This window comes from Morone saxatilis, unplaced genomic scaffold, assembly GCF_004916995.1.
Source record: "Morone saxatilis isolate NCDOM2014 unplaced genomic scaffold, NCSU_SB_2.0 Contig5, whole genome shotgun sequence".
NCBI classification, from domain to species: Eukaryota; Metazoa; Chordata; class Actinopteri; family Moronidae; genus Morone; species Morone saxatilis.
In genome coordinates this window covers 4156298-4175953 of record NW_023340095.1, presented here as the reverse complement: position 1 = coordinate 4175953, position 19656 = coordinate 4156298, and the positions used below count along the sequence as shown (strand labels likewise).

The 19656-nt window shown below is 39.4% G+C and overlaps 1 protein-coding gene across 9 annotated transcripts in view; it reads right to left on the bottom strand.

Moving 5' to 3' along the window:
- The window catches only part of tns1b (tensin 1b), a 158518-nt gene that overhangs the window by 131509 nt on the left and 7353 nt on the right, over positions 1–19656 (bottom strand). Inside the window, exon 1 of one of the 9 annotated variants that reach the window (XM_035676536.1) lies at positions 10704–10853. The exons of the other annotated variants lie outside the window; for them this stretch is intronic. Coding sequence (XP_035532429.1) covers positions 10704–10718 — 15 coding nt within the window. The 5' untranslated portion in view covers positions 10719–10853. Of the gene's footprint in view, positions 1–10703; positions 10854–19656 lie in introns of those variants that run through there. 9 annotated transcript variants of the gene reach the window in all.

Genomic DNA, 19656 nt, shown 5'->3' with positions numbered 1-19656 from the left:
TGTATGTATATGTATGTGTGTATGTTGTATGTATGTATGTATATATATATATATATATATATATGTATATGTATGTATGTATTACTGGTTAATCGCTTTTCATCAATTAATCAAGGAATACCATCACAAAATTAGCACTCTGCCAAGTGAATCTTTAATAGGACCAACAGTCAAACCTCACAACCAAAATGTGAATTTCATATTTCTGATAAAAGCAAGAAAATCTTTATTTATACATATACCTACTAACTGTTGTAGTACTAATTTACTGTAATATCACCAAAACTATGTAATGACCCATAACATCAATATATTGTCACATGCTAAATACTTTCCCAGTTTTCCAGGTAATGCAATAGATATTGCTTACTCCCAGACATCACAATAATTTATCCATTTACAACAATGAATCAAACAACAGGTGGTTTAGTCTTCAGAAAAATGAATGTCTGTGATTATAATCAACTCTCTAAGAGCTCTAATTCTGAAATGTAATGGTATATCCCTTTAAAAGCAATCAAATGCAACTTTGGTTTATAATATTTCAGGTTGATATGGCAAACCTTCTAGCAAACAGTTGCTTATTTACTAATTCAGCAGATTCAGAACAACATTAGTATTCATATGGAGCTGTGTTTCTGGCCACATGAAGAATTTAAGTCCAATATTCACTCTCCTTTTAGCTCTGATTTTCTCTCCACCAACTCCTGGAAGGAATATCGTATACAACAGTCTAAGGCTAAGACAAAAATCAGAGAATGACTGTGCACTTGAGTGTTGTCCAGCAGAGCTTAGTTGTACCAAAATAAAACGTTGCACTCCATGTTCTTCTCTTGCATGAAGTCACCTTCCAATTCACTGTCAGTATGCTCTAGTGTGACAGTGTATGATGCATCATTTATTTTTGATTAACAGAATATCTTCTATATATAACATCAGGATTTACACAGCAAACAAAGATAGCATAAGAGCTATGCGTTTTAGTTATATTTGTAGGAGTTAATATGGCAGCTATCTTCTTACAAATTGCTTTAAAATAACATGAAGAGAATAAATAAAATGAAGCAGTTAGAAATAAAGATTTCAAAGACAGTTTGCAGTTTTTGGAAATCAGATCATGATTTGATACGACAATTATTCAAGGACAAAGTGATCCCGGACTAACAGCACATTATTTTGGCACAAAACTGGTGACAGACTGTATTACCCCGCTGTATTACTCTCTAAACACCATGCACATTTCATACAGCGAAGTACAGCCGCAGCACCCACTGCTGGTCACTGAACAAACTAACTCCACATTTAGAATCAGACACAAACGTTTGTTCAGAGCAGTTATTAAATATAGGAGGGATTGCAGAGGTAGTGGAGGGTGGGTGCTCGTGGGTGAGGGAGGTTGTAATGTAGCAAGGCGAGGGTGGGCATATTTCCAAGGCTAATCAGATCACTTGTGGGATTTGTTTTAGTACCTCTTTAACCTTGACCATTTCTGTCTTCTTTTGAAAAACCGGAGCCGAGAGCGGACAGAAAGGCACTTACACAATTAGGAAGATTAACCGGTGTCAGGTCACTGTCCTTGAACCGAGTAAAGATGGGTAAACAGCAGAGAGGGATCAAAGCTGTGCACCCTGTTCCAATGGATTCAACATAAAAAAAAAGGTTTTAGCAGACAAAAAAAGACAAATGAAGCAAGTGAGGAAGCTTGTTAGACAAGAAAGGTAAAGAGGTTTCAAGAAAAAAAAAGACAAACATGAAATAGTGTCTGTGGTAACAGATAAGCAGATAGAGGTAGTAGATAAACCGATAGATTAGGAGAGAGTGAATGTGTAAACAGAGGGGTGTGTTCTGTCATCTTGGCTGACGTCCTAGAAGCTGCTAGATGAAGGGGGAGTTCACTTGTTGACAGATAGAGGAAGAACACACTCCAGCAGGCCCCCAACACACACAGACATGCACACACCCTTTCTCACCCCCGTGACTCCCATCTGTTGAAAACAATACAGACCCGGGGCCCTCCCTTTGCAGAACACTCACATGTGTGTGCACGTTTTCCTCTGTTCTCTCTGCTGCGCCACACCGAGAGGAAGGACCGTCCACCCAGCACCAGAACACGCTGACCCATGAACACAACAACAATGGCACAGTACAGTGTGAAGCCTTTTGGGCTGGCCGGGCTAACTCTTTGAAAAACTGTCATTACTTTTTGGGACCATAGTTTATCAATTTTGAGCACGGTTCACACTTAACAATATCTTTCCTCATTCCTAGAGTTTTATTCTGTAGACCCACTTGTTTCTATGCATGTAGACCACACTAGCTAGGACTGGCATAAAGAGAAGAAGAAATGAGTAGTTGGCAAAAGCAAACCACCTGCTTTTGTGGCAGAACACAGATACTTGAATATGTGTCTGCACTGTGTGGCTTTGATATGTTTACACAATCCCTAATCAGTTTTATAAAAGATACATAGAAAACACAGTGAATGCTAAACCACACAAATACCTAACACAGCAAGAGGTAAATGACATTGTTAATTCAAGTATTAAACAATAAGATTTGGTAATAACATTTCCATCACAGGAGCTCTACCTTTGTGTCTCTGCTATACATTCAGGGCAGGTTATGAAGCAAATCGGGGCTCGTTTCTCGCAATTCTCGCCGGTTTGCCAACCACCACAGAGAGTGACTCATTAACAACAGTTAACTCCAAATGAATGCTAATGTGAAGAAGGATATGTAAACAAGTTTGCCTTCAGAGCTGCAACAATTCATCGATAAATCGATTAGCTCATTTAAAACTCATTCTCTTGTTTAAGCTTTCCACAGTTAACTATTTGGGGTTTTTGGACTGTTGGTGTGGGACTGGATGACATAACTTTGGGTTCTAGGAAACTGTGATGGGCAATTTTAAGTGTTGTTATACAGGCCAAAGAAATAATCAGAAGATCAACTGGATCAAACACGTTTGTCAATGTTGTGTCAGTTTGATTCATTGCCTGGCTGGCAAATGTAGGAAAAATGTGAAAGTTTAGCACTCTGAAGGAAAGTATCTTTTGGGTGAACTCACTGAGAGGTGCAGGGTCACCTATGAAACTGCATCCCTGGACCTGGCAGGGATTCAGCCTCCTCACTGCACCACCACGCTGCAATGGTTAGCCGCTGTTAAAAGTTTAACCAATCACAGCCAACATAGACTGGCCAGAACTGGCAGGTAAAGTGCTCATTCACCCCTGCAGAACACAGCCTCATGGAAAAGAGACCATCAAAGTGCCAGCACAGGAAGATGCACAGCCTCAGGAGAGGTAGATGCATGTTAAAGACCCTCAATGTGTCTGCGGCCATTTACTAAAAACACTTTCTGCTTTAATTAGGGGTGAGTTCGGTGTATGGACAAATGTGCACATCAGGGGGTGTGTGTGTGAGGGTGTGTGTACTAAGACACTGAGTGGTGGTTGCATTTGCAGGATTGATGGCTCTGTGACCTATCGGGAAAAATGCCCAAATCAAACTGGCAATATCCTGGTGGGTGGATGTGTGTGTGTGAGTGTGTGTTTGTGTGTGTGTGTGTGTCTACACTTGTGCGTGCATCCTCAAGTGCTTATCTCTCCATCCTGCCTCATGCTCTGGGCTCATAGCAGGCCTGTGACTAGCTGGGCATCATACAAATATTAATTTAATTTCCATTGTCATTTTGGCATCTGCAGATGGAAATGTTTGATTGGGTGTAATGCAAACAATCATAATCCAAACGTTCCATACATCCTGTGTCAGAGGCCGTAATTCATCAAGTCAATACTTATGCTCATCAGACTGAATGTCACCATGATTATTCTACAAAGATTAACTGAAATTATACCAAAGTCTGTGACAATTGTTTTTATAACTTAATAGTCGACATGCAAGCAGGTCTGTGAAGGACAGCAGTGCTTTGAGCTAACATCAGTGTGCTAATATGCTCATAATGACAATGCTTTCATAAATGTAAATGTTTCGTGGCTATATGTTTAAAATAATGAACCAGTTTAACATGTGTCAATTAGTGAAGCATCAGTTTTTTTGTAACCAAATACCTGCAAAACTACGGGATTGGACAACTGAATTTTTGACCAGATGATGGCGCTAGAGGAAAAATTTTAGTTATTACAATTCATCCCAAGGGAGACATGAAGGTCTGCACTAAATTTGATTGCAATCCATCCAACTGTTGTGTTTTCGTCAAAACCACAATCACCAAAGCCAATCAGATAAATCATCTTGAAACCAAAATTGGACAAAAGCAAAAGCCAATCCATCTAGTAGATATTTAACGTAATAAGTTAAAAATGTAACCTGCTGGTCGCACTAAATGTGAAGTCAGAGGATCACCAAAGTCAGTAGGATTCATCCTCTGGACACCACGGATGTCTGCACAAAATTTCCTGGCAATCCACCTGATAGCTGTGAGATATTTCAGTCTGGACCAAAGTGATGGACCCACTAACCGAAAGACCAATCAATCCACAAAACAATATTACCATCATGCAGCCAGACCACTTGTGTGGCTAAAAATACTACAGCTCTGTTCCAAGCAATAATAAGAAATTATCTGAGAAAATCTGCATCAGTCACTTAAGTTCAACATGCAATAAAGCAAAACACTTAAGCTAAACCTGAAAACATCCTCTCATTGAAATGATGCTAAAATATGAACTGTACCTCGTTTTTGCTTTTCCTTTGTTTCCGAAACGGGAAGATGCAGTAGAAGAAGAATTTTGCCCAACTGAAGACTGTGGCAAGACACCAGCTTAGTCCGCCCATTCTCTCCTGAAAACCTCCTCACGTCCTCTACTGTGTAATAGCTGCCACTCCTTGTGCTCCTCGTCTCCCCTCCCTCTCTATCCTGTCCTTCAAAACCAGTGTCCAGAGGTACGGAGATCCTAATAGTTAGCCCTGGAGAGAATCCTGGGATGGCTGCTGAGCTGATCTTCTTCAGTTTCAGTAAGTAGGTGTCCCCTTAAAAAGTGGTTGAGGTCATTCCTACATGCATCCTTCTCTCTCTTGCCTAGCATCCCTACAGCATCCCTCCATCCTTTCCCCTCTTTCTCTGGATGCTGCAGGTTCTTCCATTCAAAGCATGAGGAGGAAAAAGATTAGGAGAGGGAAATACAGAAGTGGGCGGAGGTGGGGTGGGTCGGGCAGAGCCGTCTGGTAAAGAAGGAGGCACTTATAGTGATGGGAAAAGGAGGGGGTGCAATTTAATGTAAAAAAAAAAAAAGGGGGGGGGGGCTTGGAGGGAGTCTTGGAGCAGTGAAAGAACAATGAATATAAGATGCGCTGAGTGGAGTAACGGTGAATTGCCAGCAATTAAAATAAAGCTGTAAATACAAATTAAAATGCAGGCACTTTGCAGCTGATAAGATTACTGGCCATTATTGTCTCAGAGGAAAAGATGTGTAAATATATACTATATGAAAAGAAAAGAGATACAGATTGAATATACGTGATGAGTGTACTCGGTGGAGTATGCTGGTGTATTTGTAGGTGTCTGGGGACCCTAATGAAGATTGGAAGTCTCAGACCAATCATATATGGCCCATGGAGCTTCTGAGTTTGCAGTCTGAGTAATTAGTAGAAAGACTGAGGACCGCATCAGTGAGTTAAGAGAGCAATTGAACTGCATGTTTAGTTGCCCTTATAAGATAAAGTGCAGTGCACATTAAATAAATGGTCCTGACAATATGGAAACCTACTTGAACACTGAAGAAGTGAACAAAAAGGTTATGTTTTTAAAAAAGCAAAAAGATAGACATTAAATTTAAGCCAGAATTTAAAAAGCAAACTTGACAACTCTTTCCCCAAAACACACACTGAAACTGTTAAATTATTAAAAGGGTGTTTATTATGTTAAAGTCTGCAATTTAACCTCTCTGTTGTCATTAAAAGATTTCAGAGAATCGAAACAGAACATTTGGCTTTGCGGTTCTGGCAAATGTCACATTAGACGAATATTAGCCAGAACAATAAAGAGTAACCTTGTTCCAGATCACGTAGCTACACAGGAAGCTCCCGTCTTTGCCTCCTTACAGGAAAATCAGAGACTCTGACTTTTTGGTTAAAAAAGGGTGCAAGATAGGCCTACTGCCCTGTTCGGGCGTATTCTTCCTGTTTTTGTTTTTCCGTGGTCAGCATTTTCCAGATCCGCATCCAAAAATCATAGCATTGTGTTAGAAAACGAAACTGTTAGCTGCAATGTTCTAACTGCTCATCGAAGTCTTTACAGCCACTGCTCCAATAGACTGTTGTGTACACAGCCTTTATACTGAAGGTAGGCAGCCCAGCAGGTGTAATGGACTGGAAACACACAGATTTGTGGAAACAAACTAGTCATACTTTCTATCAAATTAATAGTTTCTGCATGTGCACATTTACCACCTTTAGATAAATTAGACATGTGCTGACACCAAGGTCAATAGCTGAACTTTGCATACCAGCTGAAAGATGAACAAATACAGAGAATAAATGCCATAGAACTTTCATTATCTAGTCTGACATTCACTAAAATTGCTGACAGTTAGCTCTGGCTAACATTACACTAATGGAATTCCACTCTTCTCTTCTCTGCCAGTCTAAAATAGTAGTTCCTAGTGCACTATGGACCACTCTATTCTGCCTCTGATTGGCTAGCATCCGTTGCCTTTGTTGGTTTCATTAGGGTTAGGGTGAGAATATAAGGAGTCATAACAGGACGGGTCATGACTTTGTCATCCTGGGAAAAAAATAGGCGAACGGGACGCTAAAATAAATAAATAATGTGATGCTCAGACACGTGTACGTACCAATACCCAATCCCTCATTTTAGGTGGTATCCAAGGCATTTGATACTGGTATCAAAACAACTCCAAGATGAATGTATTATTAATTGTTAATGCTCAACAGAGTTTGCATTTGGTCAATGATCTGAATTTGCCTCACAACTTTACCTGACCTCTGCAGGCAATAGTATTGAAATTAATTGATTTTGAACTGATATTGTGACCTGCCTTTAGAGACGGAAAAGTATTCTCTGTATGACATTCTCCAATGGGGAAAATCTGAAGGCGTTTCCCATAACAACAGTAAGAGCAACAATACAGTGAGTACTGTGTACTTTATTGATGACTACATGCTGGGAATCAGTAAATAAAATAGAGCAGTAAAATAATATTCTGTGCGTAGCTCGCAGACACTGGTGAAGGTGAAGCTAGGTAATCAGGTTTCGGCATAGTCTCGTCGCAAGACCACTCTCCTGTATTCCAGTTAAAGAAGATTACACAATACTGGCAAAAAGACAGAAATTTCAGTACGGGGACGGTATCATGCGCACTTCCTGCCTCTCTACAATACAAACAATGGGCTAGTTTCAAGTCTCAATCTGGCAATGTCAGGTCTGTTGTCCGTTCTAGGAAACCAGACAAGAGGTTAGGGAGTTAAGGGTCATTGTTCCTGAGAGAATAAGAGGGGGAGTGGCCGGTCATGCTTTTTAATTGGGGGACGACAGATGTTTTGGTTACAGCTGGTGGCATTCATTTATCAATCTAATTTATCAACAACATGCAGTGTAGTCCTAAAATCACAGATAAAAAAAAGGGTTTTAATGCTGTCTTAGGTACTCGCTTCTACCCAGTGTAGAGATCCAGTGTGGAGTTTTACTAGTCAATTTCTCCAAGAACACCACATTTGACATTTCTGTGGCATTGTCATGTAAATACAGGTCTCTAGGGAATATCAAGTAAACTTTTAAAATGCAGCACTGACCAAGAGTTTAATAGCCAGTGCCAGCTAGCCACAGCATCCTCATCAGACTTTAATACATGCAGACACAGTTCTACACTGCAGTTTAGACTGATGAAACTGCACCATATCCCATATTTCAGATGTATTTCAGCTGTCAATAGCAAGAGTGCCAAGCTTTAGCTGAGCCTCAATGACATCATGCAGCTGGTTTAGACTCTGTATGCGTATGGCTGCAGCAAGACACCGTTATTCCCATAATAAAAATTGACTTCCAGAGAGTATGTCTACAGTCTGTTAGTTGTCACTGCTGCAAAGGCAGAACAAATTTAAAATGAAGTTAACTAATAGCCAATAACAACATTTGCACTGCAGTCCAATTTGTTTAAATATTACATTTCATGTTGAGGCCCCCCTCAAAGTGGCTGTGATTAATGCGGCAATTATCTCCTGCCCCTCCCACTATTGATCCAAGGCGTCCATTTTTTGGATTGAGAGCTTGGTGAATGGAAGCACGTGGCAGAAAGCCATGGGGAATTAAGTGAAAGCTCGTTTCATCTTTAATCACAGCAGAGAGACTTTGCTCTATCTTAAGTCGGCAGATGGAAACAGTTTTGGCAAATTGGTAATTATGAGAAATTTAAGTCCGGATTGGTGACAAAATTGAGTGCACAATAAGAAATCCTGTTTTTAGAAAGGCTATAATCCAGGCTGTTAACCCAAAGCCTCTTTAGACAGAAGGAGGGACAAAGAACTACAAAGCTCCCTGGGCACAGGTTCAAATCTCAGTGACTGCATGCAAGTGATACTGCAACTCTAACCTATAATAATGTTGTCTGGTGAGAAATGATAAAGAATATTCAGAATGTGATGCCATGAAGTGGTAAGAATTGGAAACTTGTACTGGTTCTTCAGAATCAGAATGCTTTAATGGATCACTGCGACCCCAAAGTTTCAGGTTAAACGCTTTGCACCAAGCACTTCTCACATGCAGATGTGTGAAACCTTTAATGGTGTTCCTCCATAAAGCTTGTGGATGACAAGTAGTAGACAGAATAATGACAAAGGGAGAACAAGAGGACTTTTTGTTACTTTTCTTATGTTATTGCATAACCTTGTAAATGGAAACAACCCCTAAAAACATCCAAAAGTACATCATTTGCAATATTCACGATCTGAGGAATTTTCCATAATTTTGGTTGGATATGGAACCAATAAATCAGAAGGGAATGATAAGGAATCTTTCCTTTTTTTTAACATAATAGCTTATATCTTTGTGGGGGATAAAATTTGAAATTCCAAAGGGCATGGGTGAGCTATCTAACCTTTAATTATCATCTACAGAGGCACCAACCAAACACAAAGTACCCACAGTGACTATTTCACCTTTCGAGCAGCAATTATCAACTGGCCTCAAACACCAAAGCCAAAGGCCTCTAAGCAATCATCAGGTGCCTCATAAAAAGCCCAGACAGGGCAGAAATGAACAGGATGCAGGCCAAGGTGATGAAAAGGTATTAAGGTCCAGTGTAGGACTGGCTCTGTCTTTCTTCACTTAGTATAAAAACTGAAGGAACACCCATCAAGTATTGTATACTCATTATTTCAAAGCTTGAAAACATCTGTCTCCTTTATGGTAATGTCCCCCTCATGTAGTCATTCAGGAAGTTAAATTCCTAAAGGAGCCACTATAGGTTAAATGAAGGTTAATTAAAGAAGTCTTCTGTCCTTTGTCTGTGTGGAAAACAGACAACCAGCTGAGGCTGACCATTGCGTAAGAGTCAATGACAGACGTGGGCCTGCCTCCAGTGACGAGCGGACAGCCCGTTGTAAAACAGTCATCAGTGTGAAAGTTATTGCTTCTGTGCAGCCATAAAGTAATTAGCTGTCCGGACACCACCAAGAGTGACATTTCCAAATCAGAGGACGGGACAAAAAAAGAAGAGACAGAGAAAGAGAGAAATACGGGCAAATGGACACAGCACAGACTGTCTCTGTCCAAGGTCAAAACACAGACAAGTGTTTATGTCATAAAATACACACTTTATTAGCTTAAGACACAAACAACAGCTTTAATTAAAGCTGACATAAAGGGCATTTCATTTCCACTAAGTGGACAATTCGCTGTCTGTAGGAGAGGACAGAAGCCTTCATTCCAGTCTTTGGTACAGATAGACATCAGGTAGAAATAAGTGTAATTTACAATAATCACCAGTTACCATACCACTTCTAGGTATTGAATTTTTTGAGTTTTAAACACCTCATTTAAAGATCATACTTTTCATATAATCCTATTCGCAATGTCCGTGCTTCCAGGACTGACTTTCCAACAGAGCTCATGAACACAACACTTAAGCCTGAATTAAAAAAAGAGAACAATGGGCCTCATGCAACCACTCATCCGCAGAGATTTGCTCTGAAATGCCTCATACTGTAATTGTGATTTAAGATACTTTGTGGCATTTACCAGTTTTCTTGAACTGTCTTTAATTAAAGTGGTTAAACAAGTGGTCGAGACCTGTCTAACAACTAATGTACAGAGTTTCTGTCTTCACAGAAGACAAACAGTTGTTTAACTTAAGAATCAGAACATCTTAATCTGAATACATTTGCCAAATAACATGAATAAAAAAGGGTTCAGACTCAACAAGTGGATTCAATACTCCACAATCGATCAAATGTTATCCCCAAACCACTAAAAGTTGGTTTTCAAAGCTCACTTTAATGAATGGAAAAGAGCTGAAATCAATCTAAATCAATCAATGGTGGAAAATGGTTGGAAGAAACATTAATTGTAGATCGTTTAAGTAAAGCACTTTCATAACCTAAAACAGGCAAACGCACCAGCAAAGTCCTTTGACTCAACACTTTGTGCTGTGGTTCGACTGACCTGGAGATGGGAGTGAATCTCTGACCACCCACAGTTAAATATGACATGTTGCAACAGTACTCACCAGCCAGAGGGACATCGCAGAGTTTTCTTTGAAGACACCTGGTGCAGTAATTCCCTTTCACAGATCCACGGCTTTCTTGAACACTGAGCTAGCTTTTCTGGGATTAACAAGACTATGTTATTGTCCCTCAAAGTTGGGTGCACTGACCAAAGAGAGCCCACCAGTCTGGCCCTTATCCTGACATACTTCCTGAGCTGCATTGTTAGCAAGGGGAGAGGAAACACACACACACACAGACACAGACACACACACACTATGGAAAGCCAGTGTCAAGAGATCAAAACATGGAAAGTGAGAATAGCAGGAGCTGTTGTTTGCTCTCCGAGATTTTCTGGCTTTTGTACTTTTGCCAAGGTCGGTGTTTAAGCCATAAACAGAGTGAACATGCTTCCCATGATCATCACAATCATTCTGGCTCTCTGTTAGCTGTTAGAGCTCCAGATGCTTCCAGGTTGCGAATCATGCATTGTTATTGAAACTAAATGTTGAAACTGTAAAGCAATGATTCAAAATAAAAGGTTCCCAGGTGACTCTTTAATTTACATTTTTTCTTAAGGCTGCATTAATTGTTTGTGTGACCACAAAAGTTAAGTTAGTAACAAAACAATTCCTAAATGCACATCCAGCTCACAAAGCAACAAAGTATTAACTCTCCTCTGTACAGTGGAAAGAGTTAGAGTTGTTCTCTCTAACATTTGAGTGCAAGAATTAACAGTACATTATATTGTGTCAAAGATAACACAACATTGTTTAACAGACAAAAGTCTCTCAAGGTAACTGAACAAAATCAAAATGCATTGAACCGAAGCAGCTCATCTTGTCTGCAGATCAGACTGTCCATGCCCTGATAACGTCCACTGTTTATTTTACAATGTATTATTCTACACAGTGATAGATGTATTGCTGAAATATCAAATGTAACTTTACAACTGTAGACAAATGTAATGTGTGTTGTCTGTCTGCTGTGGCTGAAAATAATGGAGGAGCAACTACAGAGATTGGTAATACTGTAATTCGTTACTACAAGCAACTGGTTTAGCATTTATTTGATTCATTGTTTTATCTTCATTTTAAGTAAAGTGCAGATAAAATAAATTTAACTGATACTAGCTCAGTACTGTCTTCACTTCTTTAGTTTCTCCTACTACAAAGAGGTAGAAAACTGTTCCAGGCCAAGAAAACTGGAAGTGGTGGTGTTGGCAGCTGAGGTGAAGAGGTCACCCTTTTAACAACTGGTCCCCTAACCAAGTAACTCCCAACTAAACTGGCTTCTCCATTGTTTTGTTTTTTTAAACAGACCCTTAATGGAATCCAGCTCGGAGCTGACAGATTCATTGCCATTCGTCCATGATCGAGGAGGGCACTTGGGAAGCAGAGCATGCAGGGTAAACAACAGGAGTAGAGTCGGACATTAGCATTCTTCTTCTTTTTCTCCTCTCAACATGACTTTTACAAGGTTTTGAAGACAAGTGATATTTACTTTGCTAGAGACGAAACAGAGTGGCAGCCTCAGAGGAGGGCATTAGCAGAACACACACACACACACACACACAGAAAGTGCACTGATCCAAGAGAAAAAGTTCATAACACATGTTCTTCATTAATTAATGATTAAAAATCCATGACTCATGTTTTGTCACAGAGAAACCATTTGAGTTCATGTGTAATCTGTATTAAACCAATGTGTTAAAGTTCTACCATTTCTGTCTAGCATATGTACACTGCATATCCAGTATGTCTTTATGTATTTATATAACAATTCTCATAAAGATAAAAAGTGTTTGACATAAATTTAATAGCTACAGCCATAAATCAAATAATAGAATCCTGTCGTTAACTGTTACAAGAAAGCTGAGTATGTGTTTCTGTCCATGCATGTGTATGTAGAGGGATGCTTACTATGTCTGTATTGTAAAGACTGTGAAGCTCTGAGCCAAAACCATATAGGGTTCATTCTTCCTAAAGCCCTTCCAAACCCCCCCTCAGCTGGATCAAAGTCTGCGTTGTGTGCTTAGGTTTTAACATGGGGGGGTTTTACTTTCTGGCCGATTGTTATCGCTCCTCAAAGTGCTAAGCCATGAGTGAGGCCTCCGTGAACGCTGCTGCCAAAAGAGTGTCTGAAATATCTGCGTGTTGTGTGAGTAGTCCTCCCTGCCATGTGTGCTGGGGATAAGGCAGAGGCATGGGTGTTAAATTGGAATCGCATGTTGCATGAGCTCACACTTGTCATTTCTGATTAAATCACATGAACACGACGTTACAGTGAGTCATTTCTTTAGTACAGATAACTGCTGCAGGCTTACTGCACCAACTAATCACAACACTGACTGCCCCCTGTTTGTCCCTTTTCACCACAATCACCAAATGTCAGAATAATCAAGAAAGACCAAACCATATGACTTCCCCTTAGTGGTGGAAATCCAACATGCAGGTGTTAAGGAGCCACTTGTTTTTAAGGCTAAAGCCACAGGCCACGCTGTAAACATGGCAAAAGTGCTTCAGATAAACCCTGTGGGATTTTTATTCACACAGGCAAATAACCAATGTACTCACAAAATCCCTTAAACATTTATTTAGCTGCACGCAGGGTGAATTCCATCCTGGATTTCCAAGAAACATAGTGGCATAGCATAACATAGCGGTGTTACTAGCAGATCAGGACATCCTTTGGGAGTGCATGGAGTCTATAGATTCAACATGTGCAAGAAATTATGTTTTATGCGGGATGACACTGGCAGATTATTAAGGATGATCTGCAAAATTAAAATCCCCAAAGGTTTGTGTCTCATATGGAAACAATCTTGGGAGGATGACTAAAGACTGTTTGGTAAAACATAATGACTAAAAAATGTTTGAACAGCATGAAATGGGTTGCAAGATCAGTTCATCCAATTTTAGTTTTAGGCACGCTCATTTTTGAGGGAGTAGAAAGCTCCATGCAGTCTATTGCCAGGTTTGAGTATCATTGGCAGCAAATCAAACAAAGAAGCCCATAAAATATCTCCCCTGGCATACACAGCCTCCTGGGGAATCCAGAGGAGCTCCCAGGCCAGATGACATATGCAGGCACCTTTCTTGAGATCTTCTCCCAGTTGGACAAATACCGTTATGAGAGGATTTCCAGGAGGCATCTTGGGGCCTTTGCGTCACAAAAGCAATCTGCGTGTAAGTGGGGGCAATGTCACAAGTATCACAAACTGCAGAAAGTCATACAGGACACATGCATGGGTTGTAAATATGGAGTTTTGTTTTTAATAAGTTAAATGTGTCAAAATTACCAGGAGAGGAAAATACCTCAAGTTGCAAATTTGGTCAACTTCCATTTTCAGCCCTCTCTTTACAGCTATTGTTCACTCACAAAAAGGCTCTTGGAGGCAGCTCTTAAAAAAATCTGAGCAGCAATGACGACGCCCCCCCCCCCCTTAATAAAACGGGCAACACCAAAAACAACAATACCAAAAATGTAACAATGAGGAGTGTCAGGTTATAATGGTTGTGCTGTACACCTGCTTGAATATGATTGAGTGTTGCTAGTCAGCTGGCAGCCAAACAGCTGACGAATGAGCCAGTGGTCGTGAAGCATTGTGAAACAGCTAAAGGCAATCAGCTAATGCAAGCATGCGTTCTCTGCCTGAACTAACGCTGGACAGTAGCTTGAATTCAATGTTTCTTTTTATCTCTTGATGCAGTTTGTGTGTCTTATCACACTTCTACAGACTGTTACCATTCAATTTAGAATACGTTTTTTGGGGGTTATGGACCTAAAGCCTGGGTGAAGATGAGCTGTCCTCTTTAGAGCTCTGTTACTTTGTCTCGTGTTGATTGCAAAAACTCTTCTATAGCTGACAAATGCTGCAAAAGGGCAACTGTGTAGCTGCAACCGTGATTAGGTTTCTTCCAAGTTCCTCTTTCCTGCAGTGTTTTGTCTTACAGTTTAGTACAAAACACTTAATTGAAATATTATCTTATTTTAATTGCAATATACAAATTGCTGCAATTGTTTCAGCATCATAATAAAGTACTGTATTGCTGCAGAGGTGCCCTGGTCTAAAAGTGTTGTTCTCCAAATGTAATAAAACAACAAATGTAACGTCATCATGACTTTAATTAATTAGTTAAGGTTATTTGGTGTTTAGATAAAGGTTATAGAGGAGAGAGCCAAGGTAAGGGTTTATAGGTGTGAGGAAGCAAACAGGGTTTTAACAAGTATACTAATACAAAGGTGTGTGTGTGGTGTAGTGGTAGTGAGGACACCCCGCCCGTCAGCTTCAGACAAGATACACCCACTAAACACGGAGCTGGATTTCTCCACAGCACCAACCGTAACCCATGGCGATGGTGAGCTTGCCCAGTAGCTGGGCATTATGCAAATGTAAATCACGCTCGACTGGCCACAAGACTGTGTGTGTGTCCATTGCATGGCTTCACATTTCACCCAAAACTTTATTGGTGCCAGTGGTCTTTTGTCTGCTTTAATTGAATTAACTTCTCAGAAACGGACCTTGTTGCAGGAGAGCGATGTGACATTACACAGCCATCACCTCGGCATGGGAGCTTTTAATAGTGTTTACATTGGAATCATTCAGTGCCTTAGAAGAAAAGAAGGCATCTCTTTTAGCAAATTTTATTACTTGGTAACATTCACTTTTTAGGAGCTACATGCCACATTTGTCACAGCCTCGGAGCAGAATAAATTAACTAATAGACAATCACCATTGAAAGACTCATTCCTGACACTTTTCTGTCATTTTATGTCACATTTTCATGCTTACAGAAAAAAAAGGTCCAGTGTTTTCAGTTCAACAGTCACATCTTAATACTGGCTGTCCTTTCTACTTGTGACATTCACGACAATAACTCCAATATATAGAAAAAGTGTGTTGTTAAAGGCCTACTTTACTCAACCACCATCTTACTTACTAACATTTTCTGTCAAATTTATAACAGTTTTGGTTATTTCACAGGAAGGATTGTGTATTCCTGTTTTTTTTTTTTTAGCTCTTCTCGCTGGTTTGAGGTTGGGTTCAGTTGGAAAAAAAGGTGATGTCACATATTTCTGTGCACCAATCAGAGTTCAGCAGCAATGAAATCCAAACGTAATGACAGTTGATGGGCTGTTTATTGTGTTGCCATCAAATCTGATTAAACCGCACCCAGACAGTCACAATGAAGTAGATTAGTCAAACTTTGTGCATGAAACTCTTAATAAAGAACAGTTTACATTTTTAACTTCAACTTTGGTTGTTGCATATTTAATATTTAATATGTAATGTTGCAAAGAAATTATTTTCTGGGGCGTTAGGAACAAATCAGCCAACACTAGTTATTTTCTCAGCTCACAGCCTCAAGCATTTGTATAATGTACATTAGAGAAAACCTTTATTTTCAAGAACAATGTGTCTTGGTAACTGAGGACTACTGCAACACACATGAAAAGTCACCATCCCCATGTATACATTTTAATTGTATATATAATTTAACACTTAATTTATATATTATTATTTGCACCACCTTTTAAATTCATAGGTATTTGTGCAATTATGTAATAAATCACAGTTTAAAAAAGGTAGAGTCAATGGCAATGTCCCCATCTGCTGGTTAAAAAGCACAGTATCATTAAAATCATAACACTGTAAGCAGTCATGAGCTCTACTTTGATGTGCCTGTTAGAGCTTGGAAAACTGCCTGTCTCAAGATAAATCAAAAAGATATACAGCAGTCTGCATATTGTTGTGGCTACAAGCCGCAGTTTGAAAGAAGCAATGTATTCACTGTTTATTGGTTGTCTTCCTTTTTCTTTCATGTCTGCTTGTCCCTGGTCTACATGGCAGAGACCCACCCAGACGCCAAGCAAACAGTCACGTGAACAGTCGTGGAAATTCAAATGTTTGGCCAGGCTCTCAGATAATGTGAAGCAAACAAGTTTCCATCGTCTTAATGTGTTTGATTCTTGCGGAGTTACAGACTTGAACAGACTTGAATTAAACAGCGAGTGATCTATGGTGCTGAGAGTATGGCTGGTATTTCAACTGGATGTCTACCAAATGCATTTCTGAATATAATATATTCTTGGCTCTTAGTTGAGCCTGCATAAAGTATCAGAAGTGTGGGTCTATTATTTCTGGACAGTTCAGAAAAGAGTTTCAGAAAGTAAAGAACTTGGATGAAGTAACAAGGTCTGTTACACACAACAGCGTGGGCATTCAAAAAACTGTCCGTCTGACCCACTGCATCAATAAATAATGCTAAGGGATAATCATGACACCAAACCATCTGAGACATAATGTGTGGAAGAAAAACTGTTATTCAAGTGAAGCAGCAGTCCATGAGCAAATTAACGGAACGCCAAATCAACAAATTTAGGATACATCTGGCTTCATGGGTTGAGTTCAAATGAATTTACTTCTTGTTTGAATTCATTCAAACTTCTTTTTTTGAAAAAGTGAGAGTCGGGCCAGGTCTGACTGATCTGGTTCCTTTCAGATTTGGACCAATGAAGACATCTAATGTCTTGCACCTGAGCAGGCTTCAACAACTATCACAATTTTCAGTTTCAAAAGCTATTGAAAATGCTGTTTGATGTATCCCATTACCAACTGGTATTTGTTTCATAAAAGCACCCGTAAGTCATTAACTTATTGACCTTAATGCTGAGGAGTGTCTGGCACAGTTTACAGCGCCATGTCGTGTGAACAAGCTTCCATTTTATTTTTTAAAGGCTAAAAATATAAATAATTGTAGTCACTCGCTTGTCACACCATGCTCCATTGTTTAACAAGTTAAAAATATAAACAGGGTTGTGATAAAATCTTAAAGCCTGTTCTGGTATTTGAATGTGGAGCTATGGTGCAGTAAAGATTTCCTGCAATTAACAAATGCACAACAACAATTCAAGACTTTCTTTGCCGGCTTAAATTCTTCTTCGGTACTGTGAATGAGCCTCGGCCCAAAGTTTGGCAACTGTATAGTAGAATACAGAAACCCCAGAGTCTAAACTTAAGAATGCAAAAGCAAGGTGTTAAAGGATTGGCCACAGTGAAGCTTAGTGGTAATATGACACAAGACAATCGCACAAAATGACACAGAGATCCCAGGAATGTTATCCAGTGAGGTGATAAGTAACAGTGTTGCAGTGGAGGGAGCCGCTAACTGATAATGCAGCCATTAAAGACAGCTTGCTCGGTTTGATCTTATACTGTTAAAAGGCACTTTATCTAACTACAGACTGTTGAATCCATTACTATTATCTCTGACGAAGGGAGCCCAGCCTTTCAGAACAGATAAAGTATAGCAGTTAAACATTTTGAGTGTTTTTTTCCCCATTAACTTGCTTTTATCATTTACAATGCAAATATTATATAGAGCTGTATGTCTTAATGTGTAGATTGTATGTATGATGCATTAGACTCAAATATGATATCATATGGCGTGCTTGACATTTATCAAGACTCTTGCACTATTTTCCTTTGACTGCCATACAATACAGGTCAAGTCGGTGTTACAGATGCCACGTTTCAATGGTTTGGACTTTACAACAGCGATACGCAACTTGTTATGGGACTGTGACTCAATCTAACTATCCTATTTTGTTAAAAAGCATATTATATAACTTGCATACCCAAGGAAATATTAGCCTCAAACCTGAGTTGGTACACAGTTATAAACAACCCTTGACAACACAATACAATGATGTGGAGGTATTCAGGTTATTTTCAGAGTCATACCATGAAGGCTTGCCAAGGCAGACAGGCACGCAGAAGGCAAAGTAGTAGCAGATTATGTTCTCAGAACTTCTGTGACTAATGTAATGTAAAATGAAATGGGCTTAAAGGGTAAAACCCCTTAATTTAGGTAATCCAATATGCTATTCTTGCAGTCTGGGAAAGTCCATTTAGAAGATTAGAAACTAGGTCTGCTTTAACACTAAAAAGACTTTTCATGGTCGATACCCTATTTCTGCTGTTATTTAATCCTAACTGCTGCTTATCTTTGATTAGTTTTATAATGATGTTGACATTTTAAAAAAACATCATGTCACAAGAGCTATACTGATAAACCAACATCAACATCATCAACATCAACAAAATATTAGTTCATTTCTGATACATACATGGTATACAGTGTGTCATCAGATAAGTAACAACAAATTATTCCATGTCTGTGTTCAAAAAATACTCACATGCCCACATGAATGCTGAATACATTGAACTTATTAATAACTGTGAACCGTTCTCCTGTTCATACTAGACCTGAAGAGATCCCTTGGTTTCAATAAAGAGATGGGCCATAAAATGTGCTTTCCTCTTTCTGAGCAAAATGCATTTTATTGTTCATCAAAAGCTACAATGAAGCTTCAGCTGTCTCTTTTATGCCAAAAAAGTGGATATCTTACAAGGTTACACTTTTTTAAATATACATTTCCTCTTTGTGTTACTGTCCCTTAACTGCAACTCAGCGAGGAAACAAGATTTTATTAGAACCAATGCCATTGTTGATTCTGCTAATTCCCTAATTGATTCCTGATCAGAGGAGGAGGCATACGATTCCAATGAATTGGACCATTTGGAACCAGTTCTCAACTGGAGCCGGTCCTCAATTCCCATCCCTAGGAATTTTGTAATAAAAACACTGTAACTTAAGAATATCCCAACACCTAGAGTGCTGAAGGCTCATATTAGCTTCAGGACGAAGACTTTTGTCCCCACCACTTTTATTGAACTCTCACTTTAGGAAATTAATTCTTCACATACAGCATAGACAGGAGTAAGGATTAAAGCAATCAAGAGCCTTTTCAATGTGCATATGGGAATGTGAGTGTTGTTTTAAGACAAACTTGAAAAAAATACAGTGCAGAGATATATAACCCAGTCTTTCATAACTGACTAACCTGTTCCAGTAACTTATACAGTGTGATGTAGGAACTTGAAGACACCAGTACACATCCACTGAGAAT